Source organism: Sus scrofa, chromosome X (assembly GCF_054392235.1).
Source record: "Sus scrofa isolate SSC_HxYL_T2T_F1_AM1 chromosome X, Sscrofa_HxYL_maternal_Yorkshire_Landrace_v2.0, whole genome shotgun sequence".
NCBI classification, from domain to species: Eukaryota; Metazoa; Chordata; class Mammalia; order Artiodactyla; family Suidae; genus Sus; species Sus scrofa.
Genome location: NC_139401.1, coordinates 18,297,558 through 18,315,316, shown reverse-complemented (window position 1 = coordinate 18,315,316; position 17,759 = coordinate 18,297,558). Strand labels below are relative to the sequence as shown.

Sequence of the window (17,759 nt, the reverse complement as noted above, 5' to 3'; positions counted from 1 at the left end):
TTATTATTGGAAATCTCCTCATTTTTATTTTTATTTTTAAATTTTTAAAAATTTAATGATTTTTATTTTTTCCATTATAGCTGGTTTACAGTGTTCTGTCAATTTTCTACTGTACAGCAAGGTGACCCAGTCGCACATATATATTACTTTTTCTCACATTGTCATGCTCTGTCATAAGTGACTAGATATGGTTCCCAGTGCTATACAGCAGGCTCTCATTGCTAATCCATTCCAAAGGCAATAGTTAGATTCTCCATTTCTAACAAGCTGTAGTTGATACTTGATGCTGTTGGGCCACAAACCACACTTTGAGAACCACTGCTCCAGGTTACTAAGCAATTTCTTTATTGAAATTGTCTCTTTGGTTGTCTTTCTCTCCAGCTAAAATGGGAGTTTCTCTCTCTCTCTCTCTCTCTCTTTCTTAGGGCTACACCTGTGGCATATGAAGTTCCCACGCTAGGGGTCGAATCAGAGCAACAGCTGCTGGCCTACACCACAGCCAAAGTAATGCCAGATCCGAGCTGCATCTGTGACCTACACCACAGCTCACGGCAATGCTGGATCCTTAACCCACTGAGTGAGGCCAGGGATTGGACCTGCATCCTCATGGATACTAGTCGGGTTCAGAACCTGCTGAGCCACAATGGGAACTCCTAAAATGGGAGTTCTTTAGGGCAGGAGTTAGTGTAATTAGTTGGTTTATCTCTCTCTCTTTTTGGTTGCATTGGAATCATGTGAAAGTGTCTGGGCCAGAGACTGAACCTGTGCCACAGCTCTAACCAGAGGCACAGCAGTGCCAACGCCAGATTCTTAATCCTTAGCCATGAAATCACTTCATCTCTCCCCCTTTTTTTAATATCCACATTTCTGGCATCTAGCAAAGTAGTGTTGACAGGTGGTAGGCCCTCGATAAATGTTTATTTGAATGAGTGGATGAGCTATTGGTTCTGGCTTCTTTATTTAGGTGTATTTTCACCTGAATGAAATCTCTGTAGTTCAAGAAATATCTCAGGTTTCATCAATCACATACCTGATTGGCATAAAGAAGCCATGCAGTCAAAGGTTTTGGAAGGCTAATTGTTTTTTGGTTTTTTTTTTTGTCTTTTCTTTGCTATTTCTTGGGCTGCTCCCGTGGCATATGGAGATTCCCAGGCTAGGGGTCCAATTGGAGCTGTAGCCACTGGCCTACACCAGAGCCACAGCAACGCGGGATCCGAGCCGCGTCTGCAACCTACACCACAGCTCACGGCAACGCCGGATCCTTAACCCACTGAGCAAGGGCAGGGACCGAACCTGCAACCTCATGGTTCCTAGTCGGATTCGTTAACCACTGCACCACGATGGGAACTCCGGAAGGCTAATTGTTAATTGCATGATTTTAAAATACTTTGAAGCCAAAAGTCACATCTGTTATATTTGATTCACTGTTCTTTCTGGAGTGGACTGGTCATTGTCTATTAGTTTATACGTCTTTATATAGAAAGAGGCTCTTTGGCACTTTAGCCGATTTGAAAGTTTCTTTCATAAGTTTCTTACATTTCTTTGATGTAAAATGACTCCATCATAAATGTGACGGCTTATAGGAGTTGTGGTACATTTACATTCCAGTATTCAAGCTTCTTAAAATGCCTGTATATCATGGAGTCACTGAGTGGGAGGTTGGGGCACCTCTTCTCAGCCAGCTGGGCTCTGGGTCACCAACAGCCAGGCATCCAGTGGAAAACAAATTTCTGACGGCTTGAGAGCTTTCTGTGTTTGCAGCAGTCAAAGTTTGGCTTAATGGTATTTTCTTACATGTTACTTTTCTTTCAAAATAGGAACAACTAAAATGTATTTTTTTTTTGTAACAGAGTTTGCAAGAACTTACTGAAAATATGAAAAGGCAGGTTAATCACCTCTGTGGCATAGTTTCACAAATGCAACATTCTTTGGAGAAATCATTGTTGCTAAACTGTGTAAGTTTTATAAGAACATTTTTACCTCTTTGATAAACCTCTAGTTCCTACAGATAACAATCAGTTAGAAGTGAGAGAGAACTGATAACTGTGTGAGGTTAGCAAGGCTGTTTTTACCTTAGCAGCAGGTTGGAGACTAAACCTCTGTTGGAAGATGCTAAAGGTTAGGCTTGAGATATTGTGAAATTGAATATTTTAATGTTTGCAACAATAATGTATAAAATGGAATCAAAATGTAGGATTGAAGAGGAATAAAATCATATCACCAAATTCAGTGTTTATGATTGATTGTGGAAAACGATGTTGCTAGGAAAAGAGGTATTATTAATTAAAATTAATGCTTCTACCAACTGTTTAATTCTTATTTTTACTCACAGATGATTTATACTGGCTTTGTGTCATTTTAGAGGTCCTCTGGATTTATAGAAAAAAGGCTTTTTTTTTTTTTGTCTTTTGACTTTTTAGGGCTGCACCCGAAGCACATGGAGGTTCCCCGGCTCGGGGTCGAATCAGAGCTATAGCTGCTGGCCTACACCACAGCCACAGCAACACGGATCCGAGCCTACACCGAAGCTCATGGCAATGCTGGATCCTTAACCCAGTGAGCAAGGCCAGGAGGGATCAAACCTGCGTCCTCATGGATACTAATCGGGTTCGTTAACCACTGAGCCACGATGGGAACTCCTACAAAAAAATTTTGATTATATACCTCATGGAGAAATTAAAGTCTAGAAGTCAAAGAAAGGAGCTTAACCCATTCTGTTCTCTTACCCTGGCAGGGAGATTGTAGCCCATCTTTGCCAGAACAAAGGCAGGAAAGCGGTGACGGGACCAACCCTGTAGGAACATCTCTTCAGTCAGCAGCACTCCCTGAACTGCAGCAGCCAGTCCTCGTGGAGAGTCCACCGCTTCCCAGAATTGTCTCCACATATTCATTACAGCCGTGCACCACACCAAGCAGCCCCTTTCCTGTTCTTGCTCTCCCATCCTACTTTTTCAGTGAAGGTACTGAAAGTACCAACGGTGTTATCTCATCTGCCGAGGCTGCCCCAGCTGTACCTGCAGCAGTTCTGCCGCAAGGAGAACCCAGTCTAGCAGACACTGCTGGGACGATGAACTATTCAACTATAATGGAAAATAACAGCGTGGGTGCAGACACTGCCTTGCCATCACTCTGTATCCCTCCCAATTTTGGTGAGTTTGAAATGGCACACACAGATACCATCCTTTAATTTAGATTAAGAAACATCCTTAATGCAAACTAATGATAGCTTTTTTTTCTTTACAGAATAAACTCAAAATGGTTTAAAGACCCAAATATAAGACATGATACCACAAAGCTCCTAGAAGAAAACATAGGCTAAATACTCTCAGACACAAATCACAGCAATATTGTGATTTTAAAAAAATTGTACTTAATTTACCATGTTTTAGTTTCACTACAGCAAAGTGATTCTTTTTCAGATTCTTTCCCATTATACGTTATTACAAGATATTGAATATAGTTCTCTGTGCTATACAGTAGGTTCTTGCTCCTTTTTTTTTTTTTTTTTTGGTCTTTTTGTCTTTTTAGGGCCGCATCTGCAGCATATGGAGGTTCCCAGGCTAGGGGTCCAATCGGAGCTGTAGTTGCTGGTCTACACCACAGCCACAGCAATGCAGGATTCTTAACCCACTGAGCGAGGCCAGGGATCGAACCTGCGTCCTCATGGATGCTAGTCGGGTTCGCTAACTGCTGAGCCACGATGTGAACTCTGGTTCTTACTCTTTAATATAGCCTTTAAATTTATCTATGTATCTATCATCCATCTATCTATCTATCTATCTATCTATCTATCTATCTATCTATCTATCAATCACTGTGCCATGTGGCAGCTTGATGTGGGATCTCAGTTCCCAGACCAGGAAATGAAGCCAGGTTGCAGCAGTGAAAGCACAGAGTCCTAACTACTAGTCCACCAGGGAAGCCCCTAATATAGATTTTTTAAATTAAATGTTAATTTTGTTTGTTTAATTTTTTTTTTTTTGGCCTCATTCACAGGATGTGGAAGTTCCCAGGCCAGGGATCGAACCCATGCCACAGAAGCCACCCTGGCCACTGCAGTGACAACACCAGGTCCTTAACCTACTGGGCCACAAGAGAACTCCTAATTAAAGGTTTTATATTGAGACAGTTGTAGATTCACATGTAGTTATAAGAAGTAATACAGAATGATACCCTTTACCCAATTTCCTCCAGTGGTAACATCTTGTAAAACTACAGTAAAATATCACTACTAGGATATTGATGTTGATATACTCCACAGATCTCATTTACCTGTTCCCAGTTTGACTTGTATTCATTTGTGTGTCCATACATTTAGTTCTATGCAGTTTTATCACATGAGAAGGTTTGTGTGTCCGCCACCCTAGTCAAGATACAGAACGTTTTCATCACAAGGATCACTTGTGTTGCCTTTTTTAAAACCACGCCCATCACCCTCGGGTGACCCTGCCCTCCCCATTCTCCTGTCCCCGACTCTTGGCAACCGCTGATCTATTCTCCTTCTCTAGAATTTTGTCACTTCCAATTTGTTGTATATTTGGATGCATATATCATGTAACACTTTGATACTGGCTTTTTTTACTCAGCCTAAGTCCCTGGAGATTAAACCAAGTTATTCACTAGTTTCTTCCTTTTTATTGCTGAGGACTGTTACATGGTATAGCTGTGTCATAGTTTAACCATTCATCTGTTGAACATTTTGATTTTTTTTCCTGTCTTCGACTGTTAGGACTAAGGCTGCTATAAATATTCATGCACAGGTTTTTGTGTAAATAGAAGTCTTCACTTCTCTGACATGAATACCCAAGAGTGCAGTTGCTGGTTATATGTTAACTGCATGTTTTCGTTTTATGAGAAACTACTTATTTTCCATTGCAGCTGTACCATTTTCCTTTCCTATCAGCAATGTATATGTAATCCAGTTTCTCTGCATCCATATTTCTGCTCTTTCTGTTGTTCTTTTTACCTTCTGATGCTTCATGATTACTGCTTTCATCATGTCCCTATGTGATAGAAGATTTTCTTTTTTCTTTAAGAGTAAGTCTACTGGCGACAAAATCCTTTAGTTTTCCTTCGTGTGAGAAAGTCTTTATTTCCCCTTCTTTCCTGGAAGATCGTTTTACCCAGCATGAAATTCGTGGATGAGAGTTCTTGTGTTACAGCCCTTGAAAACTTTTTATTTATAGAAATGCCAGGAAAAGCAGAAACCGGCCTTGGAAACAGTACTAAATCAATGCATTACCCGACTTTCTTGGGAAGTGACAGTGGCCGAGATACTACCTCTTCATCTGTCTTCAGCCCTCCCAATTTTGGTGAGTTCGAAGTGATACATTATTACAAGTAGCACTGTTTGATCTAGATTCACTAACTTCCTTAATGCAAGTCAGTAGTAGCTTTTTAAAATTAAAATTTAAAATTTTTTATTATTATGTTATTTTTGGTCATTTTAGGGCTGCGCTCTTCGGCATATGGAGGTTCCCAGGCTAGGGGTCGAATTGGAGCTGTAACTGCCGGCCTACACCACAGCCACAGCAACACGGGATCTGAGCCGCGTCTGCTACTTACACCACACCTCACGGCAATGTTGGATCCTAACCCACTGACCGAGGCCAGGGATCGAACCCACATCCTCGTGGACACCATCTCGGGTTCTTAACCCACTGAGCCACAACGGGAACTCTTCTTTGTTTTTTACTGAAGGCAATTTCTACCAATTGTTGCATGTATCAAGGGTTTTTCCCTTTTAGGAGTTCCTGTCACATTAGCAGCTGCAGCTCTGATTTGATCCCTAGCCTGGGAACTTACATATGCCACAGGTACAGCCCTAAAAAGCAAAAAAAAAAAAAAAAAAAAAAAAAAAAAAGTTCTTTTCTTTTTATTGTTGACCACTATTCCATGGTATGGGTATATAACTGTTTATCTGTTCACTCACTGAAGTACATCTGGAATATTTCCCGTTTTTGGCTGCTACAAGTTTAGCTCTATGAGCAGTCCTATACCAGTTTTTGTGTAAACCTAAGTATTACTTTGAGATGAATACCCAAGAGGGCAATTCTGGGTCATGTGAATTCCATGTTTTTTTTTTTCTTCTTCTTTTTCTTTTTTTTTTTTTTTTTTTTTGGTCTTTTTAGGGCCACACCCACAGCATATGGAGGTTCCCAGGTTAGGGGTCTAATCGGAGCTGTTGCCACCGGCCTAGGCCAGAGCCACAGCAGTGCCACATCCGAGCCACGTCTGTGACCTACACCACAGCTCAAGGCCATGCCGGATCCTTAACCCACTGAGCGAGGCCAGGGATCGAACCCGCAGCCTCATGGTTCCTAGTCGGATTTGTTTCCACTGTGCCAGGACGGGAACTCCAGAATTCCATGGAGGAGCTGTTCAGTTTTTAACCTTCCACCCCAATATATGCGATAGTTTCTCTGTTTCTCTGTTCTTTCATTATATCCTTTCTGTTTGATGATTTTCCTGTAGCCTTCCTTTAGCCTACAAGAGACAGGTTTTTTAGTTTTCCTTCATGTGAAAATGTCTTTATTTCCCTTACATTAATAAAGGATAGCTTCACTATGTATAGGATTAAGGATTAAGAGTTATTTTCTTAAGCGCTTGAAAAATGTTTTTCCTGTAGCTTTGCCAAAAATAGCAGAAACCAGCCTGGAAAACAGCCCTGAGACAATGTGTTATCCAACTTTATCGGGAAGTGACAGTGGCCAATATTCTTCTTCATCTGTCAGCCTCCCACCTAATTTTGGTGAGTTTCAAATGATACATTACTATAAGTAGCACTATTTTTAAAAATTTATTTTCTTTTTTATTCCTTTAAAATTTTTTTTTGGCCGCACCAGGAGCATGTGGAAGTTCCCGGGCTGAGGATAGAACCCACACCAAAGCAGTCACAATGCCATATCTTTAACCACTAAGCCACCAGGGTACTCTTATAAGTAGACTATTTAATCTAGATGCATCAATGTCTTTAATGCAAGCTAGTGGTAACCTATTTTTATTTTATTTGTTTTTAAATTTTATTTATTTATTTATTTATTTTGTCTTTTTGCTATTTCTTGGGCCGCTCGCGCAGCATATGGAGGTTCCCAGGCTAGGGGTCTAATCAGAGCTGTAGCCAGTGGCCTACGCCAGAGCCACAGCAACTCGGGATCCGAGCAGCGTCTGCAACCTACACCACAGCTCACGGCAACGCTGGATCCTTAACCCACTGAGCAAGGGCAGGGACCGAACCTGCAACCTTATGGTTCCTAGTCGGATTCGTTAACCACTGTGCCACGACGGGAACTCCCCATTTTTTTTTTTAAATTCAAGTTTTTATTTCGAAATAATTTTGCATATATATATTTTTTACAGCCACACCTGTGGCATATGGAAGTTCCCAGGCTAGGGGTCAAATCGGAGCTCTAGCTGCCGGCCTACACCACAGCCATAGCAATGCCAGATCTTAGCCTGTCTTTGACTTACACCACAGCTTGTGGCAACGCTGAGTCCTTAGCCCTGAGCAAGGCCAGGGATCGAACCTGTGTCCTCATGGATCCTAGTCAGATTCCTTTCCGCTGCGCCATGGCGGAAACTCCACATTCACATGTATTTGTAAGAAATAATATAAAGAGCTCCCTTTTACACTTTACCTTTTTCTCCCAATGATAATGTCTTGCAAAACTAGTAAAATATCATAACTGGGGTATTAACATTGGTAGACAAGACACAGATGTTATGGAGTTGCCCCCAGTTTTACTTGTAGTTTATGTGTGTTGGTATTTATTTCTAATTTCATCACATGAGTAGGTGTGATAACCACTATCATGGTCAAGATACAGAATATTTCCATCACCATAAAGATGCCTCTTCTTGCCCTTTTATAGCTACGCCACCTGTCCCAGGTCACCCCTTCCTTCCCCACTGCTCACCCCCTACTTCCCCCCAAACACTGGTCTCTCTAATTTTGTCACTTCAAGAGTGTTATATAAAAGGAAATCTTATGGTACAGAACCTTTGAGGATTTTTTTCCATCAGCATAATTCCTTGAAGATTTATCCAGGTTGTTGCACATATCAATTCTTTCTTCCTTTTTATCGTTAAATAGTTTTATAAGATTTCAATATGTAGTAGTTGTTTTTAACTATTCATCCATTGAACAGACATTAGTTTTTTTCCCCTTAATTTTTGGTAGTAGGAGTAAAGCCGTTATGAATATCCATGTACTGGGTTTTGTATAAATATAAATTTTTATTTCCCTGTCATGAATGCCAGGAGTGCAATTTTTATTCTTATGGTAATTGCATGTTTAGTTTCATAAGAAAATGCCAGTTTTCTAGAGAGGCTGTACCATTTTTCATTCTCACCAGCAGTGATCCAGTTTCTTCACATTCATGTTCCTTTTCTTCTCATTATTCTTTCTGTCTTCCTGATGTTCCACATTGCCTTTTTTTTTTTTTTTTTTTTTTTTTTTTGTCTTTTTGCTATTTCTTTGGGCCACTCCCGCGGCATATGGAGGTTCCCAGGCTAGGGGTTGAATCGGAGCTGTAGCCACCGGCCTACGCCAGAGCCACAGCAACTCAGGATCCGAGCCGCATCTGCAACCTACACCACAGCTCACGGCAACGCCGGATCGTTAGCCCACTGAGCAAGGCCAGGGACCCAACCCGCAACCTCATGGTTCCTAGTCGGATTCGTTAACCACTGTGCCATGACGGGAACTCCCACATTGCCTTCTTTCATCATGTCCTTTCTGTTTGAAGATTTTCCTTTAGCCTTTTGGTATGGGTAAGTCTGCTAGGGACAGATTCTTTTAGTTTTCCTTTGTTTTGGAATTTTTTTTTTTTTTTTGGTCTTTTTTAGCTATTTCTTGGGCCGCTCCCGTGGCATATGGAGGTTCCCAGGCTAGGGGTCTAATTGGAGCTGCAGCTGCTGCTTACACCACAGCCACAGCAACTCGGGATCCCAGCCGCATCTGTGACCTACACCACAGTGCACGGCAACGCCGGATCGTTAACCCACTGAGCAAGGCCAGGGACCGAACCCGCAACCTCATGGTTCCTAGTCGGATTCGTTAACCACTGTGCCACCACGGGAACTCCTGGAATGTTTTTATATCACTTTTTACTTGAATGATAGTTTCACTTCATGTGGAATTCACGGTTGAGAGTTCTTTTCTTTCACAGCAGCTGAAAAATTCATCCTTACAGAAATGCCAGGAAAAGCAGAAACCAGCCTGGATAACAGCTCTCAGACAATGTATTGCCCATCTTTACTGGGAAATAACAATGGCCCAGAAACTGACTCTTCATTTCACTCCCTCTCTCCCAAGTTTGGTGAGTTTGAAATGATAGATATGTTTCAGGTAGCAGTGTCTGAACCAGATCTATCATATTCTGGAATTCCCATTGTGGCTCGGCGGGTTAAGAACCTGACTAGTGTCCATGAGGATGCGGGTTCCATCCCTGGTCTCACTCAGTGGGTTAAGGATCTGGTGTTGCTGTGAGCTGCAGTGTGGTTTGCAGATGTGGTTCGGATCTGGCATTGCTATGGTTGTGGCCATGGTCAGCAGCTGCAGCTCCTGATTCAACCCCTAGCCTGGGAGCTTCCAGATGCCACAGGTGCGGCCCTAAAAAGAAAGAAAGAAAAATAGATCTATCCATATCCTGAATACAAGCCAGCTGTAGCTCTTTTTAAAACTTTTGGGTGTATTAAGAGCCACATGGAGTTGTAGAAAATAGGTCAGAGATCCTATTTATGCTTTGCTTGTTTTCCCCAATGACCACACCTTACAAAACTATGTTACAGTGTCACAACCAAGATATTGACACAACCCACAGAAGTTATTGAGGTGCCTCCAGTTTTACCTGTATGTGTGTGTGTGTGTACAATTTCATGTATGTGTTTATCACTATGTGATTTTATCACATGAGTGAGTCCATCACAGTCAAGGTAGAGATAATTTTCATCAAGGACCACACTAGCCTTCCCTTTCTCCAGGACCCCTCCCTAACACATGGCTGCATTGATCTCTTCTCCATTTCTACAGTTTTGTCTCGGGTTGTTATGTAAGTGGAATAATACACTGTGTAACCTTTGGGATTGGCTTTTTTCACTCAGCCTAATTTGCTATGGACTCATCCAGTTTGTGGCATCTATCAGTAGTTTATTACTATTACTGCTGAAGTATATTTCATGCTATAGATATACAGCATTTTGTTTATTTACCTGTTCAAGGACATTCGAATTTTTTTTTCCAGTTTTTGGCTGTTAGAAGTAAAGCAGCCTTGAATATTCATGTACCCACTTTTGTGTAAATCAGTGTTCATTTCTATTGATGAAGTTTTCCATGGTGTAGAAATGCAACAGTTTTTTTTTTCTAATATTCTCACATTGAAGGATATCTTTTTTTGTTTTTTCCTTTTTGGGTTTTTGGATACTACACATAAAGCTGCTGTGAACATCCATGTACTGATTTTTGCGTAAACATAACCTTGCATTTCTCTGTCATGAATGTCAAAAGTGCAGTTCCTAGATCTTATAGTAATAGCATGTTTAGTTTTATAAGAAAGGGCCAAACAATTTTCCGGAGAGACTGTACCATTTTACATTCCCAACAGCAACGTATGGGTGATCATTTCTCTCCATCCATATTTCTCATCTTTCCATTGTTATTTCTTCCTTCCTGATGCTCCAGGATTCCTTCTTTCATAATATCCTTTCCGTTTGAAGGTTTTTACTTTAGCTATTTTAAAGGGAAAATCTGCTAGGGGCAGTTAAAAACTCTTTTTTCTGTTGTGTCACAATGTCTTTATTTCCACTTCTTTCCTGAAGTATAGTCTCGCCCAGTACAGAATTCACAGTTGAGAGTACTTGTCTTTCAGCACTTGAAAAAGTTATACTTATAGAAATGCCAGGAAAAGCGGACACCAGCATGGAAAACAGCTCTCAGACAATGTATTACCCAGCTTTGGTGGGAAATGGCAGTGGCCCAGATGCTGCCTCTTCACGTCTCTCCATTCCTCCCAATTTTGGTGAGTCTGAAATGATACCTATTTCAAGTAGCACTGCTTCGTCTACACCCATCAACGTCCTTCATGGAAGCTAGCGATAGCTCTTTTTTAAATTAAACTTTCAATCTTGTGGTGATTTGAGAGTCATAGTTTTATTTTATTTATTTATTTATTTATTTAATTTTTGTCTTTTTGGGGCCACACCCGCAGCATATGGAGGTTCCTAGGCTAGGGGGTGAATTGGAGCTGTAGGTGCCAGTCGACACCACAGTCGCAGGAACACAGGATCTGAGCCGTGTCTGTGACCTACATCACAGCTCACAACGCGGGATCCTTCACCCACTGAGCAAGGCCATGGTTCCTAGTCAGGTTCGTTAATGACTGAGCCACGACAGGAGCTCCTAATTTTAAGAAGTAATACAGAATGATCCTTTTTATCCTTTACCCATTTCTTCCAACAGTAACATTTTGCGAAACGATAACAGAACATGACAACCAGAATATCTGACCCCGATACAATCTATAGATCTTATTGAGACTCCCCCAGTTTAATTGTATGATTTGTGTATATATGTTTACTTCTGTTGGATTTTATCACATGAGTAGGTTTGCTACCCACCACCCAGTCAAGATATATAACATTTCCATTACCATACGGATGCCTCATCGTGCCCTTTTGTAACCCTACCCACCGCAGCATGCTTCCCTCGAGAGTCATCTGACTTGTGTCGGTGGTTCCTTCTTCTTTGTTGCTGAGTACTATTCCATGGTGTCGATGTACCACCATTTGTCTTCATTCATAGCTGAAGAACATCAGGATTTTTTCCCCCCATTTTTCAGTATTACAAGTCGAGTGGCTATGAGTGTTCATGTACAGGTTTTTGTGTAAATAAGTTTCGGTTTCTTTTAAATAAATGCCCCAGAGTGCCCAAGAATGCCCCTGGTTGTATGGTAATTGCATGTTTAGTTATGTAAGAAACTGCCAAACAGTTTTCTAGAGAAATCATACCATTTTATTTTCCCACCAGCAATGAGCGATGAAGTTTCTCCACATCTATATTTCTGCTGCTTTCATTGTTCTTTCTTCCTTTCGGATGCTCCAAAATTTGTTCTTTCTGATAGAAAATTTTCTTTTAGCCATTTTCTTTCTTTCTTTTTTTTGGTCTTTTGTGTTTTTTAGGGCCTCACCTGCGGCATATGGAGGTTCCCAGGCTAGGGGTCGAATTGGAGCTGTAGCCGCCAGCCTACACCACAGCCACAGCAATGCCAGATCTGAGCCACGTCTGTGACCTACACCACAGCTCATGGCAATGCTGGGTCCTTAACCCACTGAGGGAGACCAAGGATCGAACCTGTGTCCTCATGGATGCTAATCAGATTCGTTTCCACTGTGCCACAACAGGAACTCCCTCCTTAAGCCATTTTCAAGTGTAAGTCAGCTAGTGATAAATTACTTTTAGGTTTCCTTCATGTGAGAATGTCTTTGTTTCCTTTTTTTGTTTTGAGTTTGCATGTTCTTTTCTTTTTTCAGCTTTATTGAGGTATAATTGACAAATAAAAATTATAATATATCTTAAGCATATGGTATCATGATTTAATGTATGTGTACATTATGAAAAGATTTCCACCATCAAGTTGGCACATTCCATCTTCTCACACATTTACTTTTGTATTCTTTTGTTGCGAGAACGCTTAAGTTCTACTCTCTACGCAAATTCTGGTTATACCACACAGTGTATCAACAATAGTCATCATGTTATGCATTGGATCCTCAGACTTTATTCATCTTATTACTGAAAGTTTGTACTTTTTACCAGCCTTTTCCTAATTTCCTCCCACTTCCCAGCCACTGCCAGCTACCATTCCACTCTCTGTTTCTGTGGGCTCAAAAAAATTTTTTTTTATATTCCACATATAAGTGGTACCATGCAGTATTTATGTTTTTCTGTCTGGTTTATTTGACTAAGCTAGATTCATCCATATTGTCACAGATCTGCTTCATTCTTGAAGGATTATTTTGCTTGATACAGAATTTATAGTTGGGAATTCTTTTTTTTTTTTTTAAAGGCCACACCCACAGCATTTGGAAGTTCCCAGGCTAAGGGTTGAATCGGAGCTGCAGCTGCCGGCCTACACCACAGCCACAGCAATGCCAGATCTGAGCCATGTCTGCAACCTATACTTCAGGTTGCAGCACCACTGGATCCTTTAACCCACTGAGTGAGGCCAGGGATTAAACCTGCATCCTCATGGATATAAGTCAAATTCTTAACCTGCTGAGCCACAATGGGAACTCCACATAGTTGAGAATTCTTATTTTTTAGTGCTTGAAAGTATTTTATTTATAGAAATGTTGGTAAAAGCTCACACAACCTGGAAAAGAGCCCTGAGACAACAAATTACCCACTGGTATTGGAAAATAGTAATAGCCAAGATATTTCCTTATTATGTCACTGCATTCCTTCCAGTTTTGCTGAGTTGGAAATGATACTTTGATACATATCATATTTAATCCAGATTCATCAGTCTCGTTAGTGCAAAATAGTGGTAGCGCTTTCTAATTAAAGTTTTTATTTTCAGAAAAATTTAGTTGCATGTGCAGTTATAATAAATAATCCAGAAAGATCCTGTGTTCCCCATTACCCAATTTTCCCTGATGGTAACATCTTGCAAAATGATAGACTATTACCACAACCAAGAGATTGACATGATACCATCCACAGATATTGAAATGTTCCCAGTTTCACTTGCATTAATAGGTGTTTGTATTTAGTTCTGTACAATTTTATCATATGTGCAAGTTCACATATCCTCTACCACAGGCAATCCGTGAAACAGTTCTGTCACCACCATGATCTCTCATATTGCTCTTTTATAACCATATCCGTCTCCCTCCAGTCGACATTGTCCTCCATTCCTACCTTCTGCCCTGTTGCAATGCAAGCATGAATCTATTCTACAGATCTATTATTTGTCCCCTCAGCGTAGTTATATAAATGGAATCATGTGGTGTTTGAGATGGACTTCTGAAGATTCATGCTGTTGTATCAGTGATTCCTTCTTTTTTATTGCTGAGTAGTATTTCATGGTATGGATGTACCATGGTTTACTTACCTGTTCATCTGTTGAAAACCTCTGGGTTTCCTGTTTGTGGCTATTAGAGGTAAAGCTGCTATGAATATTCAGAGTTTTAGGAGTTCCCATTGTGGCACAGCAGAAACAAATCTGACTAGGAACCATGAGGTTGCAGATTCAGTCCCTGGCCTCGCTCAATGGGTTAAGGATCCAGTGTTGCCGTCGTGAGCTGTGGTGTAGGTCGCAGACACGGCTCGGATTCCGAGTTGCTGTGGCTGTGGTGTAGGCCAGCAGCTGTAGCTCTGATTCAACCCCTAACCTGGGAACCTCCATATGCTGCAGGTGCAGCCCTAAAAAGCAAAAAAAAAAAAAAAAAAAAAAAAAAATTTGCCTCATTTTATTCATTTCACTCTTTTTTTTTTCTTTTTTTATTTATATAATTTTTAAAAATTTTCCCACTGTACAGCAAGAGGGTCAGGTTATCCTTACATGTATACATTACAATTACATTTTTCCCCCCACCCTTTCTTCTGTTGCAACATGAGTATCTAGACAAAGTCATTTCACTCTTTCATACAAGTTTTCACTTCTCTGGGTGAGTCCTCAAGGGTGCAATTTCTGGGTCCTATGGTAACTGCATCCTTAGTTTTACAAGAAACTGTTAAACTGATTTCCAGTCTAGGTGTACCATTTTCCATTCCTGCCAGCAATGTATAGTGATCTAGTTTCTCTACATCCATATTTCTGCTCTTTTCATTGTTCTATCTCCTTCTTAATGCTCCAGAATTCTATTATATCCTTCGTGTTAGCCATTTTTAAAGCGTAAGTCAGTTAGTGACAAATACTTTTGGTTTTCCTTTGTCGGTGAATATTTTTCTTGATTACTGGAGGATAGGTTCATCAGATATAGATATTAGGTTGGGGGTCTTTTCTTAGAGCATTTGAAAAGCATTTTCCTTATAGAAATGTTCCTCAAAGCAGAAACCAGCATGGAAAATAATCCTCAGATGATGAATTACCCACCTTTCTTGGAAGATGGCCGTGCTCAAGAAACTTCATATTTCTCCATCCCTCCCGGTTTTGGTGAGTTCGAAATGATACATATTACAAGTAGCACTCTTTAATCTAGATTTATTAACACTCTTAATGTGAGCTAGTGGTAGCTTTTCCTGATTAAAAATTAAAAAAATTTTAAAAGAAAATAGCTGCACATGTCATTGCAAAAAATAATGCAGAGAGATCTTTACCCAGTCTCCCCCAGAGATGACATCTTGTAAAACTATAGCACAAAAGCCCACCCAGGATGTAGACGTTGATGAAAGCCATAGATTTTATTGAAGTATCTTCAGTTTTATTTGTGCTTGTGTGTGTTTATGTTTACATGTGTATGTATATTCAGTTTTATATAATTTCATGATGTCCATTTCCATATCCTCTAGCACAGTCAAAATTCAGAACATTTCCGTCAACACAAAGATATCTTTATTGCCCTTTATTTTTTATTTTTTTTATTTTTTTGCTTTTTAGGGCCACACCCAAGGCATATGGAGGTTCCCAGACTAGGGGTCTAATCGGAGCTACAGGTGCCGGCCTACACTATAGCCACGGCAATGCAGGATCCTTAACCTCCTGAGCGGGGCCAGGGATCAAACCTGCAACCTCATGGTTCCTGGTGGGATTTGTTTCCACTGCGCCACAATGGGAACTCCCCTGTTGCCCTTTAAAACCACACCCACCTTTCTCCTTTCTTGCTCCTACCCTTACCCTGCCCTGCCCCTGCCCTTGACAAGTACTAATTTATTTTCTTTATAATTTTTCATTTCGAGAGTTTTATAGACTCACATAGTATATAACCTTTAGGAACTGCCTTTGTTCATTCACCATAATTCCCTGGAGATTCATCTTATGTTGCTGTGTATATCAGTACTTTTTTTTTTTGGCTTTGTCCGCAGCATGCAGAAGTTCCCAAGCCAGGGATCGAACCCTGCTGTTGAGCCCCAGCAGTGACGGTGTCGAATCCTTAACAATTAGGCCACCAGGAAATTCCCAGTACTTTCTTTTTTTATTGCTGAGCGCTGTTCCACAGTGTGGGTGTTCCACTGGTGGAAGAACTTCGGGTTGTTTCCAGTTTTTGGCTCTTTGGAGTAAAGCTACTATGAATGCGCATGTATAGGCTCATATATGAACATCAGTTTTTATTTCTCTGGGAGGACACCTAAGAGCACACACGGTTGCTGGGTCCTGTGGTAGTAGGTGAGTTTTGTAAAATACTGCCAAACCGTTTTCCGGTGTATCTGTACCATTTTACATTCAGAGCAGTAATCTGTGAGTGAGCTAGTTTCTTTGCATGTTTATTTCTGCTCTTGCTGTTGGTGTTTCTTCCTTCCTTCCTCACGCTCCAAGAGTCCCGCCTTCATCATATCCTTTCAGTCAGAAGATTTTCCTTTAGCCATTTTTTAAGGGTAAGTCAGCCAGTGATGATGTCTTTATTTCTCCTTCATTTGTAAAGGATAGTTTTGCCTGAAATACAAATTGCTATTGAGATTTCTTGTCTTTCTGCACTTGAAAATGTTTTACTTATCGAAATCTTGTTCAAACAGAATCCAGCACAGAAATGAAATCTGAGACAACAAATTACCCAACCGTAATGGAAAATGACAGTGGCCAAGATATTGATTCAGAAACTCTCTTTCTCACTCATGGTTTTGGTGAGTTGGACGTGATACCTATTATGATTATCACTCTAATCTAGATCCATCAACATTCTTAATATTAATTCTTAGTGATAGCTTTTTCAAAATTAATCTTTTAATTCTGAGATATTTCAAAATCACCTGCTTTTGTAGAGAAATAGTACAGAGAGATCTTATGTACACTTCACTTTACCCAATATCTCCCAAAGAAATATTTTGGAAAAATGTAAAATATCACAACTAAGATTTTGACATTGATATGATCCACAGATCACGTCATATTCAGATGGCCCCACCTTTACTTGCATTCATTTGTGTAGGTTTGTGTATGCGTATTTAGTTCTCTGCCCTTTTGCGATGTGTTTGGGTTCAGATATTCGCCACTACAGTTGTGATCCAGAACTGCTCCATTACGTCCAGGAACCCTCTTTTGCCTTTTTATAACCACACCCACCTCCTTCATTTCATTCTTTCCCGGGCCTCATCCCTAACCCATCCAGTACTAATCTTTTCTCCCTCTTTATAATTTTGTCAGTGCAAGCCAGTGTTCTATTAATGGACTCATATATTATTTCATATCTGGGGATTGCTTATTGCCTTTTTTTTTTTTTTTGACATGCTTGTAGCATGTGGAAGTTCCCAGGCCAGGGATCGAAACCATGCTCTGGAAGCGACCCAAGCCACAGCAGTGACAACACTAGATTTTTAGCCTGCTGTGCCACAAGAGAACTTCAGGGGACTGCCTTTCTTTCACTTAACATAATTCTCTGGAGATTCGTCCAAGTTGCTGCATGTATCAGTAGTTCCTTCCTTTTTAGTGCTGAGCCCTATTCCATGGGATGGGTATATCATGATTTATTTATCTGTTTCCTATTGAAGGATATCTTGGTTGTCTCTAGATTTTAGCTATTAAGACTGAAGGTGCTGTGAACACTCACATGCAGGTTTTTAATGTGAACATAGTTTTCATTTCCTTATCATAAATGCCCAAGAG

General features: G+C 40.5%; 1 protein-coding gene across 2 annotated transcripts in view; it reads left to right on the top strand.

Moving 5' to 3' along the window:
- BEND2 (BEN domain containing 2) overlaps window positions 1-17,759 on the top strand; it is a 72,811-nt gene that overhangs the window by 28,305 nt on the left and 26,747 nt on the right. For both annotated transcript variants that reach the window (XM_085008651.1, XM_085008652.1), the window contains exons 5-11: window positions 1,851-1,955; window positions 2,735-3,149; window positions 5,187-5,312; window positions 6,629-6,751; window positions 10,869-11,018; window positions 15,054-15,155; window positions 16,673-16,780. In XM_085008651.1, coding sequence (XP_084864777.1) covers window positions 1,851-1,955; window positions 2,735-3,149; window positions 5,187-5,312; window positions 6,629-6,751; window positions 10,869-11,018; window positions 15,054-15,155; window positions 16,673-16,780 — 1,129 coding nt within the window. The remainder of the gene's footprint in view (window positions 1-1,850; window positions 1,956-2,734; window positions 3,150-5,186; window positions 5,313-6,628; window positions 6,752-10,868; window positions 11,019-15,053; window positions 15,156-16,672; window positions 16,781-17,759) is intronic.